Source organism: Plectropomus leopardus, chromosome 1 (genome assembly GCF_026936395.1).
Source record: "Plectropomus leopardus strain MGB_pleo_1.0 chromosome 1, ASM2693639v1, whole genome shotgun sequence".
NCBI lineage: Eukaryota > Metazoa > Chordata > Actinopteri > Perciformes > Serranidae > Plectropomus > Plectropomus leopardus.
In genome coordinates this window covers 26,157,864-26,178,401 of record NC_142176.1, presented here as the reverse complement: position 1 = coordinate 26,178,401, position 20,538 = coordinate 26,157,864, and the positions used below count along the sequence as shown (strand labels likewise).

Genomic DNA, 20,538 nt, shown 5'->3' with positions numbered 1-20,538 from the left:
ATGAAACTGCTCACAACAATGTATGTGGATTATCTTGAGACATTGCTGATGAGTTTTTTCAAATGTATTTTTTGGCCCTTAGAGCACCACAAGCCAAATCTATTTTGATTACATTTGAGAGAGGGCAGACACCTCTACTGCCAATATCTCCAGCACTCAGCAATTCACACTGAAGCAATCTAGACTCAAATACACTCAAAGTAACTCACATGCTGTGTGCTTAGAATATAGCCATCTCATATTACCACTCAAAAGTGCTTTACTCTAATAAACTTTAAACATGATGTATTTTACATTAAGTAGTGCTATAATTTGATACAGTTCCACAACTAGAATTGCACAAACTGATGAGAATATTCAGTTGAGGAAAGTAAAATATTCTGACAGAAAATCCTTTGACATCACTTACTCCTGTTTGAGGTGTGGATCTGTGCTGTTGCCGTGCTGTCATGTCACCAGTTGATATGCTGTCAAATTTGTTTCCTCCCTTGTTTCATTGAGGATGAATATGTGACTCAGCCTGGTTCTGCACATCCTTTAGGATCTGGACTGCAAAACAAAACATATATTTTAGTAATTACCTCCATTATGGAATAGCAAAAGGAATTGCCAAGAGGGTGAAATTATTTTACTTGTTTGCAATATGAATCTATTATATAACACTGGACAGTGTATCAATCTAGAGATTCTTACTCTCTATTCCGAAAATATTTCTGATACAAGGGAAACGACTCTGATTGGAAAAAATGGACTTGTGTTTCTGTCTGGCAGATTTTGTTATTGTTGCAATAACAATAAATCTTGATGGCTGAATCTGAAAACAAATGATTGCTTTCTGCATACTTTTGATTTGGGTAAACTGTAACAGGGACAGAAATGTTCTGCATAGACTCAATAACACTCTCACTACAGAGACATTCTCAAAGTACTTGCTGTCTTGGCAGAAACACATCTAAGTGACAATTTGATTATTTTTAGCTTTATGTGGACTTTGAGTCTGAGAAATTATTTTTCTTCCCAACAGAGGGACAGATTTCACGCCATTACAGAAATATTCTATGTTGTACTGATTAAAATGCTCTAATAGTGGCAGACATCTTTGTCAATTCTACAAACCTAAATAAACAAGAAAGAGAAATAAGCTTGTAAAATATATAGTACTTTACACATATTATGAAAATAAAGCTTAGTCAAACTATAAACCATATTTTAAAACTAAAATGCTAATACATGTGATTGTGTTAGGAATATGATTGATTGATTAGTTTATTTAAGTGTCATGCACTTAACTGTGTCCAGCCCACATGGGCTTATGAGACACTGACGATAGCAATACAAAAAATACATATAAATGGAATAAATGGAGATAAAACTGACAAGGGAACTCCCTGCCTCATGACTCACAGTCAAAAATTGGCCCCAGCCAACCCTTTTCCTTTTTTCACCATGTGCATGTTTTGTCAAACCAAAAGATCAAACTGGAGAATGTGCACATGGATACGACAACAGCATTAACCCCCAGTTCACAGCATTTTTATTAAAACCATTTTTCAACATTGTCAGCCATTACCTTTCAAGCATGACACGTTTGATTGAAAGTGGGGTGTAATGCTCTTAACATCTAAATGACAACTAAAAAGAATTACAGTATGCCGTCACACTGACCAATCTAAGTCGTGCCTTGGGTTGGCAGATGATCATTTGCTTCACTGAGCAGACTGAATGGGCAGCTAAAAAAAAAAGGCAGCATACACTATGCATCACCGCCAAGGCCCTAACCCCATACCTTTCCAGCAATAACATAATGCTTCATAAATAACCATCTGTCCTTGTGTGTATTCATTAAAGGGATTTGCATTAATGTTGTGGGGTATTTTATCAATATGGATATTAGAGAGCAATATTTCAACCATAATTCATCTCATCTTGTTCATGTTTAACCTCAGCTTTTCTGTTTTCTGTCTCTGTCTTTGTAAATAAACCAATAATGATGTCTGTCTCTCTTTTCTTAGGATGACAGTATACTTAAGGAGATTGACATCAGCCACCATGTTAAGGAGGGTTGTGAGAAAGCAGACCCCTCTCAGTTCCAGCTGCTTAAAGTGCTGGGACAAGGCTCCTATGGAAAGGTACAGGATCCAAATTTTAACCCTAGCCACTGTGACCTGAATATCTAAAACCACAACCCATGAGAATTGAATATGAGAGAAAGCAAGTTCTTCCAAATCAATTGGATCAGACTCCTGTCAAAGAGAAAGACACGATATCAGTGCTGACACCACAGGACAAAAGATAGCTTATGACATGAGGCCCAATGCTGACGACTGCCTGCAGGCTCTCTGTACTTGCCTGTCTGACCCAGTGGGTCTGTACTTAGGTTAGGTGCTGCAGTAACCAGCAATTTTTCAGCTGTAGTACATGTTTACAGCATTAGCACCACTTGGATTTTCTATAAGATGTGACTATAACCGTTTTAAGCATTTCACTAGAATATCTGGACACAACTCAGAGTCTAAATGGCAAAAAGTTTGTGCACACTCATAACTTCTTAACATCATAGTTGTCTAGACCATTGGTTCCCAAATGGTGGGTTGCAGTCCAAAGGTGGGTCATGGGTCCAATCTAAATGGACTATCAGTGACTCACAGAAGTTTCAAACAGTTTAAAAAAAAAACAACACTTTATTTTGTAGTAAGATGAATTTCCAGTATAGAGCTTTAACTTTGAAATGCTATTTCTTGCTGTAGAGTGAGTTAATAATAGACAGCTACTTAACAGAGACAGCAAACTAGCTTGATGACATGGCCAAACCCAAGTATAACGCTAAATATTTTAAACTGCGTGATCTAATGACTAATGAAGAAATCTTGACCCTGTGACCCTTGACCAGTTGGAAACCGCTGCTCTGGACTGCTAGACTGCCTAGTCTGTTATATGCCTGTTAAAAAAAAATGTGAGTCAAATGCTTGAGTCAAGTTATCATGCTGGGTATGCTAAAAGAATATTGTCTCTGTCTGGGAATATTATGTCCGATCCCACTTACAGTTTATTTAACGAATATCACCATTTTTGCCATCATACAGATGATTTAGAGTCCCACAAGCTTGACTGAACATAGTGAGGAGCTCTTGATCCTCGGTCTGTCAACCCATTAAATCAGGGTATGACTTCTAAGTAGCGTCAGTGTACCTGGGTCGGACACAGAATATATTATAAATAATTAATTTGTTAGACTGCATCCACTTTTTGTCATGTCAAATGTGATTGGAGGCACTGTACTATGGCTTTGTGTTTTCATTAAATGCTGTGTTTTGTTGTATTTATGTGGAAACAGCTGACATCCTAGAATGTGATTTTTCTCTAAAAATAAAGTGAAAAATTAATCTCATTCACAACGATGAGCATTAAATATGCTTAACAGCCTACAAGCCTCTGGGAAGTCTCTCCAGGAGAGTCTGGAACCAGACTGCAGGGAATTACTCCAATTCAGACGCAAAACACACTCTGTGTGACACTAATGTTGGACGATAAGTAGCCTCCTCATAGCCAGCTCATTGTTCATCCCAAAGGTGTTGGACAGGGTTAAGGTCAGGGCTTTGTTTGGGACAGTGAAGCTCTTCCACACCAAATGGGTGAATAGTTTCTTTATGGGCTTTGTTTGTGCACAGGGGGGCAGCTAAAACAAGGAAGTGTTCCCAGAACTACAGCCACAAAATAAGAAGGGCACAATAGACCTTTTCGCAGAAGACATTTTGACTTGTCATAGTAGGAAAAGCACAGGTGCAATTGTTAGTACTGACAATGGCTCAGTTACATTAAGTGTCCCAGTAAGCTATCATTAATGTTATTTAATATGCCTGTGATCTTCCTACTATGAAATGTCAAACTATCTTTAAAAAAATCTAGGGAAAAATGTCAGGAAATCCATATTTATAATTATCAAAATTATATAATAAAAATGATGTTACAGAATTCTTATTTCTGAACACTTATTTTGTTTGTTTTTTGTTATTGTTTGCTAGTAATTATCTTGTAGTTTTTCAAAAGTTTAATAATTCAATGACTTTTCCAGGCCCGGAAAACATGATTGTTAAACTCCATGTTTAATGATATGTCAACAGTCACTTCCAGGTTTTCCATGACCGTGGAAACCCTGATTTCAGTATAAAATAGGATTATAGTTTCCCTTCGTTGGAAACCAAGCTCACAGCCCACAAAGTTTATTTAAATTAGTAAAGGCAAACCGAAGTGTCAGTTTCACTGTTTATGAGAGGTCTGAAAGGGGCAGACATCAAACTATGGCAGACGTTAGTAACAGACAGGAGGGTCCTGCGGTCAGGTTGTACCATAGACTGTAAATAAAGAAACAAATATTTTTTTTTTTATATACAGTCCATGGGTTGTAAAGTCACAAAGTAGCCTGGATACCATGTTAGCAAAGCTAGCTTACGCACTTTAGCTTAATTCGCGCGATGGTGTTTGGCTGCCATTTCTCATGATAGCTGTTGTCTCAATCACCGTGAAACCGTGTTCATGTGAATATCTTATGGATCTTATGGTGGTAGCTAAATTAAACATACTTACCAAACTTAGCTCGGTGACAAACAAATTGTGATAGAGGGCGGTGTAGCATGCAGTGGTATCTGGGTCAAAACGCAGTGACAGCAGAGGGCGTGGTAACTGACAGACGTGTGTGGTGCTGAATGGGTGTTAGAGGAAACGTCACTGTACTACCAAAATAAACAATAAAAAAGTTGTTTGTTCGTTAGTTTAGTTGAAAAAATATGTAAACATCAGTCACGTCAGTTCATTGTAAAGAAGGAGTAAGTCACAGCAGTAGGGTCCGTGTATCTACAATTATAAAAATAATAATGGCAAATAAAAAAAGAAAAATAATTTCTGTGAGGACTTCATCAAATAAACATCACTGAGTAAATAGTAGCTATTGAAATGGATTTCTTATTTAATGCAAATTTAAGTGTCTCAAATCTGCATTCAGTTTCAATTTCAAATGAAATGCCTGAAGGTGGAATTGAATTAAGAAATTTAGCTTTATGAAGTTTCATATAACAATAGTGCATAATTTATCATCACATACAAAATATGTGATATTTTTTGCCTTAAATAAGAAATGCATGTGTTGTAATTCCCTAAGTCCTTCCAAAATCGAATACAGTGTGCACAACCAAAAAGCAGATGTATTATACTGTCTTCAAAATTAAACGTTTTTTTTCTGAGTATTCACCCAAGTGACGTGAATATTAATATAACTACCCCCTGCTTGTGTGTGTGTGTGTGTGTGTGTTTAGATAAGGCTGCAACACTGGGTATTTTAAAATGATAAACTGGTGTTTTAAAAGGTTTCAAGCTGTTACAAAACAGTCTGTCTCAAAACCTGATGATGATGAAGATGATGACGATGATGATGATTTCAGGTGTTTCTGGTGAGAAAGATCAGAGGAGTGGACAGAGGACAGCTGTATGCCATGAAGGTCCTCAAGAAAGCCACACTGAAAGGTAAAAATGGCACTAAATTATTTTTTATAGATGCACTTGAAAAGTAATTTTTGAAATAAACGAAGAAGAACAAACCTGATCACTTTCCCTTAAAAATCCCTTGCTTATTATGTTGGGAGGCATAATATACAAGGCAAATTTAAAAAAAAAAAAAAAAAAAACACTGCAAAAAAAAGAATATTAGGATGTTTTTCTTGTCATGTTTATGCCTCTTTCCATTTTCAAGGAGCCTAGAAGTTTATTTAACCTCTTTGTGTGCTTTTAGCATCTCAGACTAAAAATAATAAATTACAGAATCTTGGCTGAGACACATTATTCTGCAATAACAACTTTGCTCTTTATTGTATGCTGAGTGGTGATTAGTTTAATTTAATATTGGTTATGCTCAGGACTGATTAAATAAATATTGTGACTGTGTGAGTTCTCAAAATGCCCCACATTCAGGAAGATTTGGGGTAAAAGAGGTTACTCTGTACTTTTGATACACACAAACTGAATGGGATTATTGTAAACATGGATGTACTCTAAAAGCAGGTTGAAATGTCAGTCATGTGCTGATTTAGTGTCTTTGTACAAGCTTTAATCCTCTTAACCTGCACCTCTTGAATTTGAATTTGAGTAGTTGGTCTCATCCTGTCAAGGAGACAGTTTCTGCAATAACACTTTTATTGTGGTTCCCTCTTGACTATAGACCAGCAGCACCATGGGATGGGTTTAATTCAATTTACATGCTTCAATTAAGTAAATGCGGATTCATATTACATAAAACATTCTCATGGTTTTAGAGGCATGACATGATTTATCTGCACACAGATAGAAAAAAATTATTTTATTAAAATATTCTTCACCAACTATCTCCTCCTCAGTTCGGGATCGTGTACGGTCCAAGATGGAGAGAGATATTCTGGCAGAAGTGAACCATCCATTTATAGTTAAACTGCACTATGGTAAGCCTGACAGTCAGATTCAGTGAATTGCCATGTGTATAAGATGCTCTTTTTTGATAAGAGAAAAGCATAAAAATAGGTATGTTATCAATGCCCAATTTTTTTTTATTGGGAAGTTCTTGGCTGAATGTTGTTATGTCATGTAATATTAAATGCATCCTCAAAATAACACAGAAAACAATACAGTCCATACAGCAATATATCCCCAACTAATGTAAAACCTGTGTGCATGTGCATGTGCGTATGTGTGTGTGTGTTTACGTGCAGCCTTCCAGACAGAGGGAAAGCTCTATCTGATCCTAGACTTCCTCCGGGGAGGAGACCTTTTCACTCGTCTGTCAAAGGAGGTAGGTTTACTTTTGATAGGTTCTCTGGCTCTTTCCCCATCGTTGCTAAAAGAATTACAAGCCTTTACTTTTCAAGGTTTATTCTGGGCTGTATAGCACTTGAGCAGAATCACCAAGAGGGAGTATACCTGCCATCATTTTCCTTGTGAACGCTGTGTTGATGTGGCCCTGGCCTCTATTACTGTCATGCTTATGCATCAGCTGTAAACAAAAACAGCACAAGTATGTGGGTGTTGGGAGGAGTTTTACTGAATAAAAACAGTGTGGTATTATTTTGTTTTTCCATTGACACCCAAAAGTCTAAACTGATCAGTGTTTTTGCCGTGTGAAGCTATTCTTGTCTGTTGTATTGCAGCTTTCACTTTTATTCCAGGGTGAATAAAAAAAACAAACAAATGAACTGACAAACTAAATTAAAGAAAGAGTGTAGTTTTAGTTAATTACATCTTGGTATCACCTAGAGACCTATAACACTTAGGAACATCCACGAGGGTGTCATGTTGTTTTTTAGTTATCACATTCTTATTATGAATGACAACAGTGGTCATGTCAGCTACTTCAACTAACTAGAAAAACACATCTAAATATTACTGCCTGATAATGCACTATACTACACACCTATTGTTGCTGATGTGATTCCAAGTTGTTGCTCTGTTTATGTGTTGGATGCTGCTGTTTGACCTGTCTTTGGTCTCACATGTAACAGAGGTTTTAATTTCAGTGTGACCTCCTACTTAGATAAAGGTAACATACATATTACTAAGACTTAGCTGTCAACATGAGCCACCCTGCTGCTTTTTAAATATTTGTATTATTTTGATAAGATTTTTTTCTGTTTTATAATGTTTCTCTAAAAACAACATATGCATTTGAGCTTTGTATTGGCAAGAATCTGGCTATATGATACAAATCATGATACATGGGGTTACAGTTTAATATATTTGTAACATGTTATGATACTGCAAGCATGCTGCGATTTTTGAAATATCTTATTTTAGGAAATCTGTCAGTATAAAGAGCACACCACCATTTGCATCTTTTCTTCTGCATTTTAAACAGTAGATCTACATTTGCAGTTATCATCAGTCATTATAGCACCACTTGTCATACAATCTGAGCAAAGGAATTAATTTTTGCCTATATCAGCAAACAAATAAATAGATATAAGTGCTTACAGTATTTTTTAGGTAAACAAATTAAGAAAAAAAAATGTAGAGAATCAAAAATCAATACAGCATTTTTGAGCATCAGTACAGTATCACAAAACATAACGTTGCGATTCTTCTAGGTAATGTTTACAGAGGAGGATGTGAAGTTTTATCTGGCAGAACTGGCCCTGGCCTTGGACCATCTACACAGTCTGGGGATCATCTACAGGGACCTCAAACCTGAAAAGTATGATCAAATAAGAGCCTTTTTCGTATCCTTTTTTTTTTTTTACAAAATTATATTTAAAGCAGGTTCTAATGTTAATTTTTTTCCCCAACAGTATTCTTCTTGATGAAGAAGGACACATTAAAATAACTGGTCAGTGCATCCACCAACTAACAATATCTTTCAATTTTCTGACTTTCTGTTCATCTTTTACTTAATGTTAATCTTTCTGCTCATTGTGTCCCCCTTTTCTCTCTCTCTCTCTGTGTCAGACTTTGGATTAAGTAAGGAGGCTATCGATCACGATAAAAGAGCGTATTCCTTCTGTGGAACAATAGAGTACATGGCTCCAGAGGTCGTAAACAGGAGAGGGCATACACAAAGTGCCGATTGGTGGTCATTTGGAGTTCTTATGGTAAGAACTGTTTAATTGCTTAAATCAGTCCTTTTCTTTGACAGCCTATTTTGGTGCATTTCTGATTCAAGTACCCACAAACATTTTTCTACTGACTTGCAAGTTATGTTTGATCGTGCTGTCACAAACAGCAGGCATGAATTTACTATATCATATGAGCCAAAGGCTCAGCTCTTACATAATGTGCCAGTGTACTGGTTTCTGAATTTGGCTTTCTCCTGGCAGCAAAGCTGCTTAATTACCGTATCTGGCAGATTAAGTCCCATCACTTCTGTAATCGTGCATCTGTTGGATTTTGCTTGTTTTGTTTGCCTGGTGGCTTATTTTACTAATACTGAAAAGGAGGTTAACATTCACTCACAGCTGACAAACAGATAGCTGAATATTTTAAAGTCCTCCCTCTGGTCTATACAGATTTTCGGAAACCCAGAGTAGAAGGAGCCTAATTTATGAATTAAAACAACAGTCATAAATGTGATTACATCTAATTCAATGCATTGTAATATGGTCTTTAAGACAGGTAAATCCCATTACAAATGATAAAACATTGTGAGCAAACAATTTTGTATTGGGTTATTTTAAAAATGCATTATGATCTGAGATGATCTCTGCTGGATTTTTTTCTTTGATAATAAAAGATCATGACTAGAGGTACAGGTTTGGTTGGGGTGCTGAAGAGTCATGTAGGTAAATAATTTTTTTTCCTAAAGTTGTTGTTAATGTTACAGGTCAGTCACTGAGGTTGATTATGGTCATAGGACACACAGTGTCACAGTGCATTTTATGGAGACTTATTTATTACATGTCAGTGTTTCAGTGCCATCTAGCAGTGAGGTTACACACCCCCGAAACTTCTCCCGTGTGTCAAGCATGCAGGTGAACTATGGCGGCTGGCACAGAAATGTAAATGGCCCTTTTATATGTTGGGCCTGTAGTTTGTGTGTTCTGGCCTGCTGTAGAACAACATGGTGGACTTTGTGACAGATGTCCCGCTCTCTTCTACAGCTCATTCTGAGGGAACACAAGCACAATGATTGTTATTTTTAGGTGATTATAATCTCATGAAAACATAGTTACAAATACTATTTTTTGCCAATAGACGTCCCTAAATCCTACACACTGAACCTTTAAAAAACAGCAACTGTTAGATAACAGAAACAGACCAGGTTTCTCATTTTAACAAAAGATTAAGGCACAGCTTTAACATTCCTAATATTCCACTGTCAGCATTATCAATTAAAAAAGTCTTGTTCATGTCTGCAGGGAAGTCAAATAACTAACGTATCATTGAATACAAAAGTTGAGAACAATCTACCTCAATGTTACTTTCTATTGATCAGCTGCCGCGTGTTCTGACAACTGTTATCATCTCTTTTTCAGTTTGAGATGCTGACAGGATCATTACCATTCCAAGGAAAAGACCGGAAGGAAACAATGGCACTTATTCTAAAGTAAGACTCAATCAAACTGTTGTCATCTGTTGTTATTCTTAAAGCCTTTAATTTATGACCAAATCCTAATGGTCAGGGTATTTTTGAGGTTGCTGTTTAAATTGTTTGGGTTTTTTTACATGTGTTATTGGTGTTTCATTAGTGTCTTCTTCTTCTGTGTGCTTGTTACATAACAGTGGTTTTATTAAGATACACTATATACAGAATATTACTGCATTTTGGTCATGCTTCAATTCTTTCCACAAAATTTCTGAAACGGATTCCACTTTTCCTTTGCAACTACATGGTCTACATATATTCTCTTATATTCTAAAGAATAATCCGTAACTCAGTTCTGGTTTATTCAACAAAAGCTACCTTTGTGAACATTAAATTATCAGTCTCAGAATATCCCACCATACCTAAATAAACAGAAAAATTAAGTTGTTGCTAAGGAAAAAAGTTAAACTGATCCAGTGCTAGGATGCTGATATGTATCGCAATGTTACCAAACATGTGCGTGAGCATAAACCTGTTTCTTGTCTGGTCTGTACAGAGCTAAGCTGGGAATGCCACAGTTCCTCAGTCCTGAAGTGCAGAGTTTATTAAGAGCGCTCTTCAAGAGGAACCCTGCTAATCGACTAGGTACTATAAAACTTATACAATATAGCAGCAAAATAAAGTCAGTCATTTGGAACACTTTGCATAACAGTTAAGTTGGTGAGTCATGAGACATTTCACATCTATAAGCCTGGGGAGTTAATGCTATGAAACCTCATCCTGATGTGGCGACATAATATTCTACACATCAGGTCTGTTCATAGCGAGCAGTAACCAAAACTGAAAGTACAATGTGATTTTCAAAGCTTCCACAGCCCTACTGAATTATGCTGACAATGTCAAGCAATACCACTCATGTTGCAAAAGTTTGATGAAGACAACTTTTCGATCCTACTTGAATCTTCAGCTGATGAAGATCCAACTTGGATCAGAATGTTGTCTCCATTAAACCTCTGTGGTATATACAGCTTTTTTAAATCTTTGCACCTACCTGATGTGTATATAATCATTCTGCCTCAACAAATGTCAAGCTGAACCATCATGGCCATGCACATAAAAGACATGACTGTAGTCATGCTCTTGTGAGTTTTATTTGGTTTTCAATTATTTTTTGCCATGCTGTCTGTTTGCCTCATAGATGTGAACAATGACATAATTCTTTCAATTTATCTGAATCTGTGTGACTGATAGGTGCAGGACCCGATGGAGTGGAGGAAATAAAAAGACATCGCTTCTTTGCATCCATAGACTGGAGCGTAAGTACGATTCATTAAAAATATTCTGACATCTACACGATTTTAAGCTCTTTATCAAAAGGAAGGACGCAATTTGCAAGAGTACTGTTAACTTTTGATGTATAGCACACTTATATATTAATGGGAATCATAAACATGCTGGACACAGTATAATGAAAAAGGTGACCACAGACCCATTGAAACAAAGCTGAGTTGTCAAAGTATACTATGCAGGATTTTCCTAAAAAAAAAAAAAAAAGAAAAGAAAAAATATATATTATTATTAATTTTCTTATTTTATAATGCTCTGGATGTTTATGGGTGTGTACCTACACAGAGCTCAGGTGAGATCAAAGCTTTTAAAGAAGGTAGCCAACAGGTACCAGACTGTAAGTAGCAGGTCAGGTATCCAAGAGACACAGCACCACGAAAAAAAACAAAGTTACAATGACCCATGAAGCAATGCAAACAAAGGGGATTTTTTTGGTTCAACACAGGCTATATATGAGGTGAGATTCTCCACCCAGTTGTAATTTTTTTTCAAAACTGTAGAAAGGCAAATGTACAGTATACAGTATAACAACTGTCAATTTTCATACCCTAGTGTTTACAAACAGTAACGGACAATCCTGCATAGCATACAGTCAACACTGCTAGAGATTTAGGCTTGTATCATGCCTAAGTATGTTAGCCACAGTTGGGGAAAAGGTCTGACAGTAAACACCCTGTCCTACAATAAACTGGTTTCTTGAACATAGTTAACTTTCATTTTATATTTATGGTTCAGTGGTTGTGGGAAATCCTCTTTTTCTCAATACATTTCTGCTAACATTGCAGCAGTTTTTCCTTATCATGTGACAAACTTATTGGTTTCCTGCACTACACAGATTAGAGGCTTAAGATAAATTAAATGAAAACATTTATCCTAAGAACAACACTGAATCCCATTTTGGTGTCTGTAGCTGTGGCTTGTCATCAAAACCCTGTTTCTGTTCATCCACTTCCTCAAGAGTAAACCATGATCATGAATCATTAAACATCCTCAGAATGAGAAACTGCTTAGTGGCAAAATCTGTAACTTCCCTGTTGGTCTCTCTCTCCCAACTTTATTGTGACTAATCTTCTTATCTATAATAGCCTTTCTCAAAGACAGTTTGCTCATGAGCACATGTTGTGGCTACAGACATTAACCTTGACATCCACTCCTGCTTTGAAGGGATCATTCGTTCAACTGTACAAACTCACAGCCTGAGTGTCTATTTACATAATCTGAGTTACATATGAGGAACATTTATGCTGCAGAAGCTTTCTGCTTTCTGCATCATCCTGACAAGCAACTCAACAAGCTTACATCGGTGAAAAGTAAAGTTCTTACATAACTACTGTATATCCTATACAGTAGGGTGCCGTTATTTCATGTTTTCTTATTTGAACACTAATCATCACAATAACAGACAATGTTTTTATGAGGTACATCATACGTATATACTGCAAATACAACAAGTATGAGTGCAAACAGCGTGTTGCTGAATAAGAGAGCCTTACTTATGGTCACACTGTTGCACCCATTGCGTTTTATCAGGGATGTTCTGCTGTTGTGAGTAGTGACGCTCTCATTTCTAACAAAATCCACTATTATCTGCTTTACATGCCCACTAATCTCTGCCCTCACCACCAGCTTTCACTGTACTCCTCGCAACATTACTACCGGCTCGACCCTGCCAAACACCACATTTTCCCATTTACAGATGGTGCTGCTGGCTTGATGTGACAAGCTATCAATAAGAGGCTTATGCTCTCTTCCACACTATGCTAATTAAATCCCTGTGCTGTACCAGACAGAATGCTTTACTCTGTTGTCCATCAGAATCTGGTTTGACTTTTTCTTTGTGAGCATCTAGTCTCTCATTAATGTCTGCATCTTTGAGGTGATGCTCTCATAAAGCTGACAAAAATGACCAACTCTGCAGTCTCACCCTCTCAGAAGCACTTGCATCACAAAGCCTTCACTACTAATCAAATAGCAGGAGTGTGTTTAATACAAATAAATACCAATAACCTTTATTTGATAGTTCCTTTAAAAGGTACAAATGTGTAACATTTAGGGTGATTAAGTCACATCCTGCGGTGAGGATTGCAGATTGCAGATTGCAACCACCTGAAACGTTATTATATTCCTTTATTGTTCATTGTTCAGGAGTTTTTCAGCAGAGGTATCCTCCTCTCCAAAACAAACAGACCAGGTTATTTAAACCACTTAAAGCACAGAATAAAGCCGTTTAACTTTAAAAATCAGCATTTGTCCTTTGCTGTTTGGCTCATTGCAAACATGCTGCTGGCTCAGCACCTGCCAATATGTGCCTACCCTTTTCTCTTGTAAATTAATGTGTGCTCATTTTGTTTCTGATCCAGGCGTTAAGAAGGTTTTTAACAAGAGGCTGCTTTGATTTTTTTCTTTATCCGGAGGATCATGAAAATAAAGGCAATTTAGAGATTGGGAGATAATTATCTAAGAGGGTGGGATCAGGCCCAGGGTTTTTACGGACTAGATGGACACAAGCAGTTTTAAAGTAATCTGGGACATAGCCAGTCAACAATAAGCTGTTCAAAATACAAAGGAAATGAGACCCAATACAATCCATTACTTCAAATAAAAGCTTAGTTGGAATTATGTCAAGAGGACTGGAGGATACTCTGCTATCAGTCTCACCATAGATTAAAACAAATAAATAAAAAAATCCATTACTGGTGGCCTTTTAATGTGATTACTTCTCAAAGAGACTCTGCCAGACTGTTCACAGCCAGCAACGACCGACTCTACAATGGTGACACCTGCAGGCCAAAAGCATACTCTGTGTACTTTTATACAATAGAGTTTTTCCCTGGTTCACTGGAACTGGTGACTATTAAACACAACAATTTAATGGAAAAAGAGCAGCGTTTTTTTTTTTATTTTTTATTTTTTCCTAATGATAAGCATCACTTTTGCCTTATGTCGTATCGTTAATTTGCACCAGATCTTGTGTCATTTTGTGGATAAACCAGCAGTTGTTGATAAGTGCTGATAATGATCTTTGTTGTGTTTTTCTGTAGAGGTTATACAGGAAGGAAATGAGGCCTCCATTCAAACCAACAGTTGGAAGACCTGAAGATACCTTCCATTTTGACCCTGAGTTCACCTCCAGAACGCCCACTGGTAACTATAACACACAAAAACATAAACATGGATGCATGCATATTTATACATAAACACACATGCTTAGATAAAATAAGACAAGTGCATTTAGGATAAAATGCATTTAGTGGTTGTTGTAGCTGATAATGCATCTGGGCTCAATGAGAAATAGTAGTTAAGCTGTAAATTTCATTCAAATTAATAGTAAAATATTGCTGCACATGTTTGTGTCTTTGCCTACCCAGATTCTCCCGGCATCCCTCCAAGCGCAAACACACACCAGCTGTTTCGTGGTTTCAGCTTTGTTGCAACGAATCAAAGTCAGGAGCCTAGTGTTGCAACGGTAGCGCCTTCTCGTCAGGAGGTGAACAGCATCGACCCCATAGCAAAGGTCTGTGCCTTTGAGAAAGCAGCTCATTTCCTATCTCCACTTTCTAAACATACAGCATAAGCTTACACCCTGATTGAATAAAAAGTTAACCATGTAAATAAAGTCCTGAACTCATTGTTTTATGAGTTAACTGACAGATAAACAGACAGATTGACTGTTTAATTATTCTGACCTTTCAAAACACTGCTCTCATAAATCACACTCAACATAATTACAGCAACTGGCTGCTGAAGCAAAGCAATTATTCTCTAACCTAATATATGACTCTGACACATTTGACTTAGACAGATATTATAGAAATATAATACAAGAGTGTTTGTCTGTCTGTTTGTGTCCCTGGCAGCATCTCCAAGGTGATGTGGCCTTCAGTGATGTTTATGAGCTTAAGGAGGAAGTCGGACAGACAGCAACTTCTGTCTGCAGACGATGTCTACACAGAGTTACTGCTGTGGAGTATTCAGTAAAGGTAGTGAACGCCAATCCTTTACAATTATGGTATGCAAAAAAAAAATGTAGATGTAACCATGAATGCTGGAATTTATTTAACTTCCTGTTTTTAGCAAAATAGGCCAAAAGGGCCATCATGCCACAGCAATGTCGCTCCACAGAAACCTGACATTTTTGCAACTTTTAATTATTGAGGTCCTAATACTGTACTGACCTAATATAAAGTTGATCTTAGGGTGTGTGTTTAGGGCGTGTTTAGGGTGAGGCTTTTTAACATCTTGGAATGTTATATGTGCCTCTCAAAATTCCTACATCTAGTTTAAATGTACCACAAGAGTTACTTTGTAGAAATTTTGAAGGGGCCACTATCAAGCCATTTTGTCACACCCGAGCATGAGACCCATAAAATATCAAAATCCTGTGTTTTAATGTGTGTGAGAAGAACGGTGAGATTTTGAGCATCTTTAGCCCCTCAAAAATGTGATCCATTTGCATAAATAATAGTAACTGCTTGCATTGGAATAGGGTCATAATAAACTATGTATTTTTAAACGTACAAAAAAACATTTACAGCTTTTGTCATAGCATTTGAATCCACACATCTGAATCTAACCAACAAACTGTAGTAAAGACATGTATCATAGGCTAGTGATGAAATGTGGGAAAACCTGGATCATTAAATGAAACCACCCAAACAACATGCTTTGTGCATCTGGGTCATCCTTGTTATTTAGAGATTTTGAAGTTGCAGTTGTCTTTCTTAACATATCCTGTGCATTTTTGGTTTTGTGTCAGATCATTGACAGAGCGAGGAAAGATCCATCTGAGGAGATTGAGATTCTGTTAAGATATGGACAGCATCCAAATATTATTACTCTGAAGGACGTAAGTGTAACCCACCAACTACTGACACATTGTGCTACACAGTAAATGTTTTTTTTTTTAGAGCCATGTTACGAGAGCCTCTGCACCAGCTTTACAATAGTTTTTAATGAATGAGTGTGTGTGTGTGTGTGTGTGTGTGATTTTACCAGGTTTTTGACAATGGCCAGTGTGTGTACCTGGTTCAGGATTTACTGCGAGGAGACGAGCTGCTGGACAGAGCTCTGACAGTGCCAAATTTTACAGAGAAAAATGCGTCAGACATCATCTGCACACTGACCAAAACCGTGGAATATTTACACTCACAGGGGGTAAACTTATTTTTTAAAACTTTTAACACAAGACTTCCTGACATCATTACACTTGTTTCCTTGCAAAATATGTTATACAGCAAAATCTTACATCATATGTTAACTTGCTAATCATGTGCGTTTCTGTCTGTCTGTCTTTCTCTTTTTCAGGTCGTGCATCGAGACCTGAAGCCCAGTAACATTTGCTATTCTGATGACAGTGGACTCCCAGAATGCATTAGGATATGTGATTTTGGTTTCGCCAAACAGCTCAGGGCTGAGAATGGCTTACTGATGACTCCCTGTTACACAGCTACGTTCATGGCTCCTGAGGTACAGTATATCAGTAATCATAAAAAGAAGTCTCTAATATCTCAGCAACAGTTACAAACATTTCTAAACGACTCTAAAAAATTTTAAAATACATATAAAAAAAAATGTATTAATCACAGAAACTAATTTTTCCAGGCACTCTGTTGAAATCCCTTCTTTCTCTGTCTGTCTGGGTGTGTGTGTGTGTAGGTCCTGAAGAAACAGGGTTACGATGCAGCTTGTGACATCTGGAGTCTGGGGATCCTGCTCTACACTATGATAGCTGGGTTAGTTTGATGTTTAAAACTGAATGCAATGTTGCCATTTTCTGCAATTGTGTCTTTTATTTTGACAGAGGTTTAAATTTATCAAGCATTTTGTTTTTTAAGTGCAGATTTTAGAAGGCTCCTTTTGATCTAAGTCATTATCTGTTATTGTAGTTCACCTTATCTTTGAATTGCCCTCTGTAAATTTTTATTCTTGCTGGCCCAGTTTCAGTCCATTCGCCAGCAGTTCTGAGGACACAGCGGAGGAAATTCTGGCTCAGATTGGCAGTGGGAAATTCATTATCACAGGAGGGAACTGGGACCTGGTATCAGATGCTGCCAAGGTTACATTTCTCTCTTTCTTTCTTTCTTCACTTGAAGATAGATACACATGAAATGGATGTGTTGTTGACATGATGATACTGGTATTGTCTAATACTAATATCACACATGCATATGTGTAACAGGATATCGTGATCAAGATGCTCCACGTGGACCCTCACCAACGCCTGACTGCACCCCAGGTACAATTAGTCTGTCATATGACAAGGAATACTTTATTTAGACGATTGCTGGTATAAATTCTATTTATACCATTTACAATCTGTTAACTAGAAAAATACAAAATGTATTAAAGCTTACAGTATATATGTACTTTAGCTAGCTGTATGTTATGTATTTCACGGTTGAAAAATGCATCAGAAAATAACGTTTGTTATAATGTCCTTTAGGTTCTTCGTCACCCCTGGATTGCAGACAGAGACCAACTCTCTGACAGAGTTCTTACCAGACAAGATGCTCTTACTGTGAAGGTCAGACCTGTGGGCACGTGTGTGTACAGTAAATACAGAATATATCAGAACAACAGTTCTAGTGCTTGTTGCTCTGTGTGCGTAGTCATGTTACAACCTAATCTTATGAGAATCACAGTTTAAGTGTCAAACACACTGTTTTTAAAACAATTGCTGTTTCAGCCTGCAAAAGCAAGATCAATATTTCAATGATTATTGAGAGTGGCCTCAGTGTGAATAATACATGTGAGCGTTTTTATGTGCCAGTATTTAGATTTCCCTGAATGACTGAGCTCTTAAAAATCTTGATGATGTATTTGTGCTCAAAACAGAGTTCATGTCAGCACTGGCAAAATGTACAATAATGCAAAAAATAAAAATAAATGTGATGTTTTTCTGTCTGTCCACCAGATGGTGCTCTCTGCCAGTAATTTAGTTGTTGGACAGATTAGACCAGTATAGATATGATATGATATGGTCTCCTTTTATCCCACCAGGGGGCACTGTCTGCCACCTACTCTGCTCTGAGGCGATGCACTCCGGCTCCAGTCCTGGAGCCTGTTCAGTCCTCCAGCCTGGCTCAGCGGAGAGGAATGAAGAAACTGGGGAGTCCCAAAGTGAATTCAGACCCTAAAGAAAAGGAGTAGCCACAACAATATGAATGAAACATCAAAAGAAATGAATAATAGACCTCATACAATTAAAGAAAATTTGCTCAAGCATAAATCTCGTTAAAAGCGCGTGTAGGCTCATAAATTGAAATTAACTGATTTAAAAATCCCATTGCAAAGGGACTAAGCCTAATTAACTATTACATTAAAGCAGTCCGCTGGCATCAGGACTAGCTTCAAATTAAAGTGCAAATTTTAAACCTTTAAACTAATCTGATACTTTGCAAATTACATTTATCATGTGCACCTGCACATAAAATTTGACTCTAAATCTGATTAAAACCCAATGGTTTGAGGAAGTTTACTATTATTACCTTACAATTCTTTATCATAAACACAGAGGGTTTCATTCACTCATTCAGGAGCCGTGTTCAATCATTTTAAAGTTTCTCAGTTGCCGTGCGAGTATTACAAGCTCAGTTTTTAAAAAAAGTGTTTGATTTTAACTGGTTGAAAAAACATTGATCTAAATGTTATTCACACTTAAAATTTGAGCCTGGCTCTCAGATTACATTTCTCATAGCTTAGCCACAACTATAAAACCAATGATATTCAAGGCAAACAGACTGAAGTTCACTTCTTTTTGGTCATACATGTCAGAATGCAGTTTTAACTGTAGTGCAATATACACAGACAAACTGTCCAAATCTGTAGAAGCTTCAGCTGCTACAAGTGGGACAAATTATTCTGGACACCAAAATCAGAAAAAAGCAGAATTCGGTGCCAGAAAAAAACTGAAGTTTTTACATTTAGCACATACTGTATGTGTTTATCATTGAGTTCATGCAAAACATTAATGTCTTCCATAGTCATTGCTCTGACATATACTGTATCCAACAATAGATATACGTAATATGTTCGAGTAACATACAGTATATTTGAATGAGGCACTGTCACTCCTCCAGTCAGTCCTCTGAATTCTAGTTATGCATGTGAAAAATGTAAATATCCTACCAAAGGGAATCATTGAGTTAATGCCGCTAAAGTCTTATTGTTCATAATATGGTTAATAATTTTATTGTATGTATTGTTGTCTTCCATAAATACAGCCTTTGACTCTTGTAAAATTTATTGTTAAATGTATCAGTACCACATTTCCCAGATCGGATGGAACAGTGGGCTATGAAGTTATTTTTGTTGAACATAGTTTGTTGTGTTTTTCATAACATATTCAAAGCTGTTATTTGGCTTAAGAGTAGTCGTAGAGGCAGGAAACCTGGAGGGCATCATATGGCTCTTTGGTAAACTCATAGAAAAACTCTGCAGCCTATACTACTTTGTATTATTAACGTCAGTGTGATAGATCATCTTTCAGTGTGTGCTCGAGTGTGTAAAGTAGCTGCAAGTACACTTCTGTTTGCTGTTAGTGTCCGAAAGCCAAAATATTGAGAAGCACTGTGTCAGAGGATTGTATATACTGTCTATTGCTGCTGCCCTGATTGTATCTAATAAGTTGTACAATCGCAAATACGAGGTAAGAGTGAACAGGGTGTTTTGCAGATATGAGTAGCACACTTTGTGTTGTACAATTGCTGTGTTGTACAATTTACCAGTAGGAATGTAGATTATGATGCTCCACAATTAATACACATACTTACTGGTCAGAGATAAAACAAAACATATTGTGACAGTAATTCTGTACATATTATGTTAGCCAATGCACAGGCTGTATTTGCTGCAATGCACAACTGTGAGAGGTGAAGCTGGTGCAGATACGGTTGTAGATATTGTGTTGTACAACTACAAACTTGAGGTAAAGCTGTAAATATTGTTTACTAATTAGATTGTACATATAGTGCTGTACAAGTATCGGCAAGCAGTAGGACTGTATATATTGTGTTTGCAGATATATATAGAGATTGTACATATTATATTGTGTTGTGCGTCCATTGCTCAGAGTGTACATACTGTCTATACCTGGCCAAATCACTGAAATTATTGGCTAGAATGCCAAAGTTTTACAAATAAAGGAAAAGAACAGAAACAGA

The 20,538-nt window shown here is 37.0% G+C and overlaps 1 protein-coding gene and 1 long non-coding RNA gene across 2 annotated transcripts in view; one reads left to right on the top strand and one right to left on the bottom strand.

Annotated features, from left to right (window-relative positions):
- Positions 1 to 4,696, bottom strand: part of LOC148190428 (uncharacterized) — a 17,568-nt gene extending 12,872 nt beyond the window's left edge. Inside the window, exons 1-2 of the long non-coding RNA XR_015776806.1 lie at positions 4,585 to 4,696; positions 410 to 549 (exon numbers count right to left, since the gene is read on the bottom strand). This is a non-coding gene — a long non-coding RNA (uncharacterized LOC148190428). The remainder of the gene's footprint in view (positions 1 to 409; positions 550 to 4,584) is intronic.
- rps6ka2 (ribosomal protein S6 kinase, polypeptide 2) overlaps positions 1 to 20,538 on the top strand; it is a 22,768-nt gene extending 2,230 nt beyond the window's left edge. The window contains exons 2-22 of the mRNA XM_042504403.2: positions 2,013 to 2,129; positions 5,436 to 5,517; positions 6,384 to 6,464; positions 6,732 to 6,811; positions 8,100 to 8,206; positions 8,301 to 8,338; positions 8,458 to 8,600; positions 9,981 to 10,051; positions 10,587 to 10,675; positions 11,282 to 11,346; positions 14,419 to 14,521; positions 14,746 to 14,891; positions 15,235 to 15,357; positions 16,134 to 16,223; positions 16,373 to 16,531; positions 16,682 to 16,843; positions 17,033 to 17,109; positions 17,315 to 17,432; positions 17,556 to 17,612; positions 17,820 to 17,900; positions 18,377 to 20,538. Of these exons, the coding sequence (XP_042360337.1) occupies positions 2,013 to 2,129; positions 5,436 to 5,517; positions 6,384 to 6,464; positions 6,732 to 6,811; positions 8,100 to 8,206; positions 8,301 to 8,338; positions 8,458 to 8,600; positions 9,981 to 10,051; positions 10,587 to 10,675; positions 11,282 to 11,346; positions 14,419 to 14,521; positions 14,746 to 14,891; positions 15,235 to 15,357; positions 16,134 to 16,223; positions 16,373 to 16,531; positions 16,682 to 16,843; positions 17,033 to 17,109; positions 17,315 to 17,432; positions 17,556 to 17,612; positions 17,820 to 17,900; positions 18,377 to 18,526 (2,139 nt within the window). The 3' untranslated portion in view covers positions 18,527 to 20,538. The remainder of the gene's footprint in view (positions 1 to 2,012; positions 2,130 to 5,435; positions 5,518 to 6,383; positions 6,465 to 6,731; positions 6,812 to 8,099; positions 8,207 to 8,300; positions 8,339 to 8,457; positions 8,601 to 9,980; positions 10,052 to 10,586; positions 10,676 to 11,281; positions 11,347 to 14,418; positions 14,522 to 14,745; positions 14,892 to 15,234; positions 15,358 to 16,133; positions 16,224 to 16,372; positions 16,532 to 16,681; positions 16,844 to 17,032; positions 17,110 to 17,314; positions 17,433 to 17,555; positions 17,613 to 17,819; positions 17,901 to 18,376) is intronic.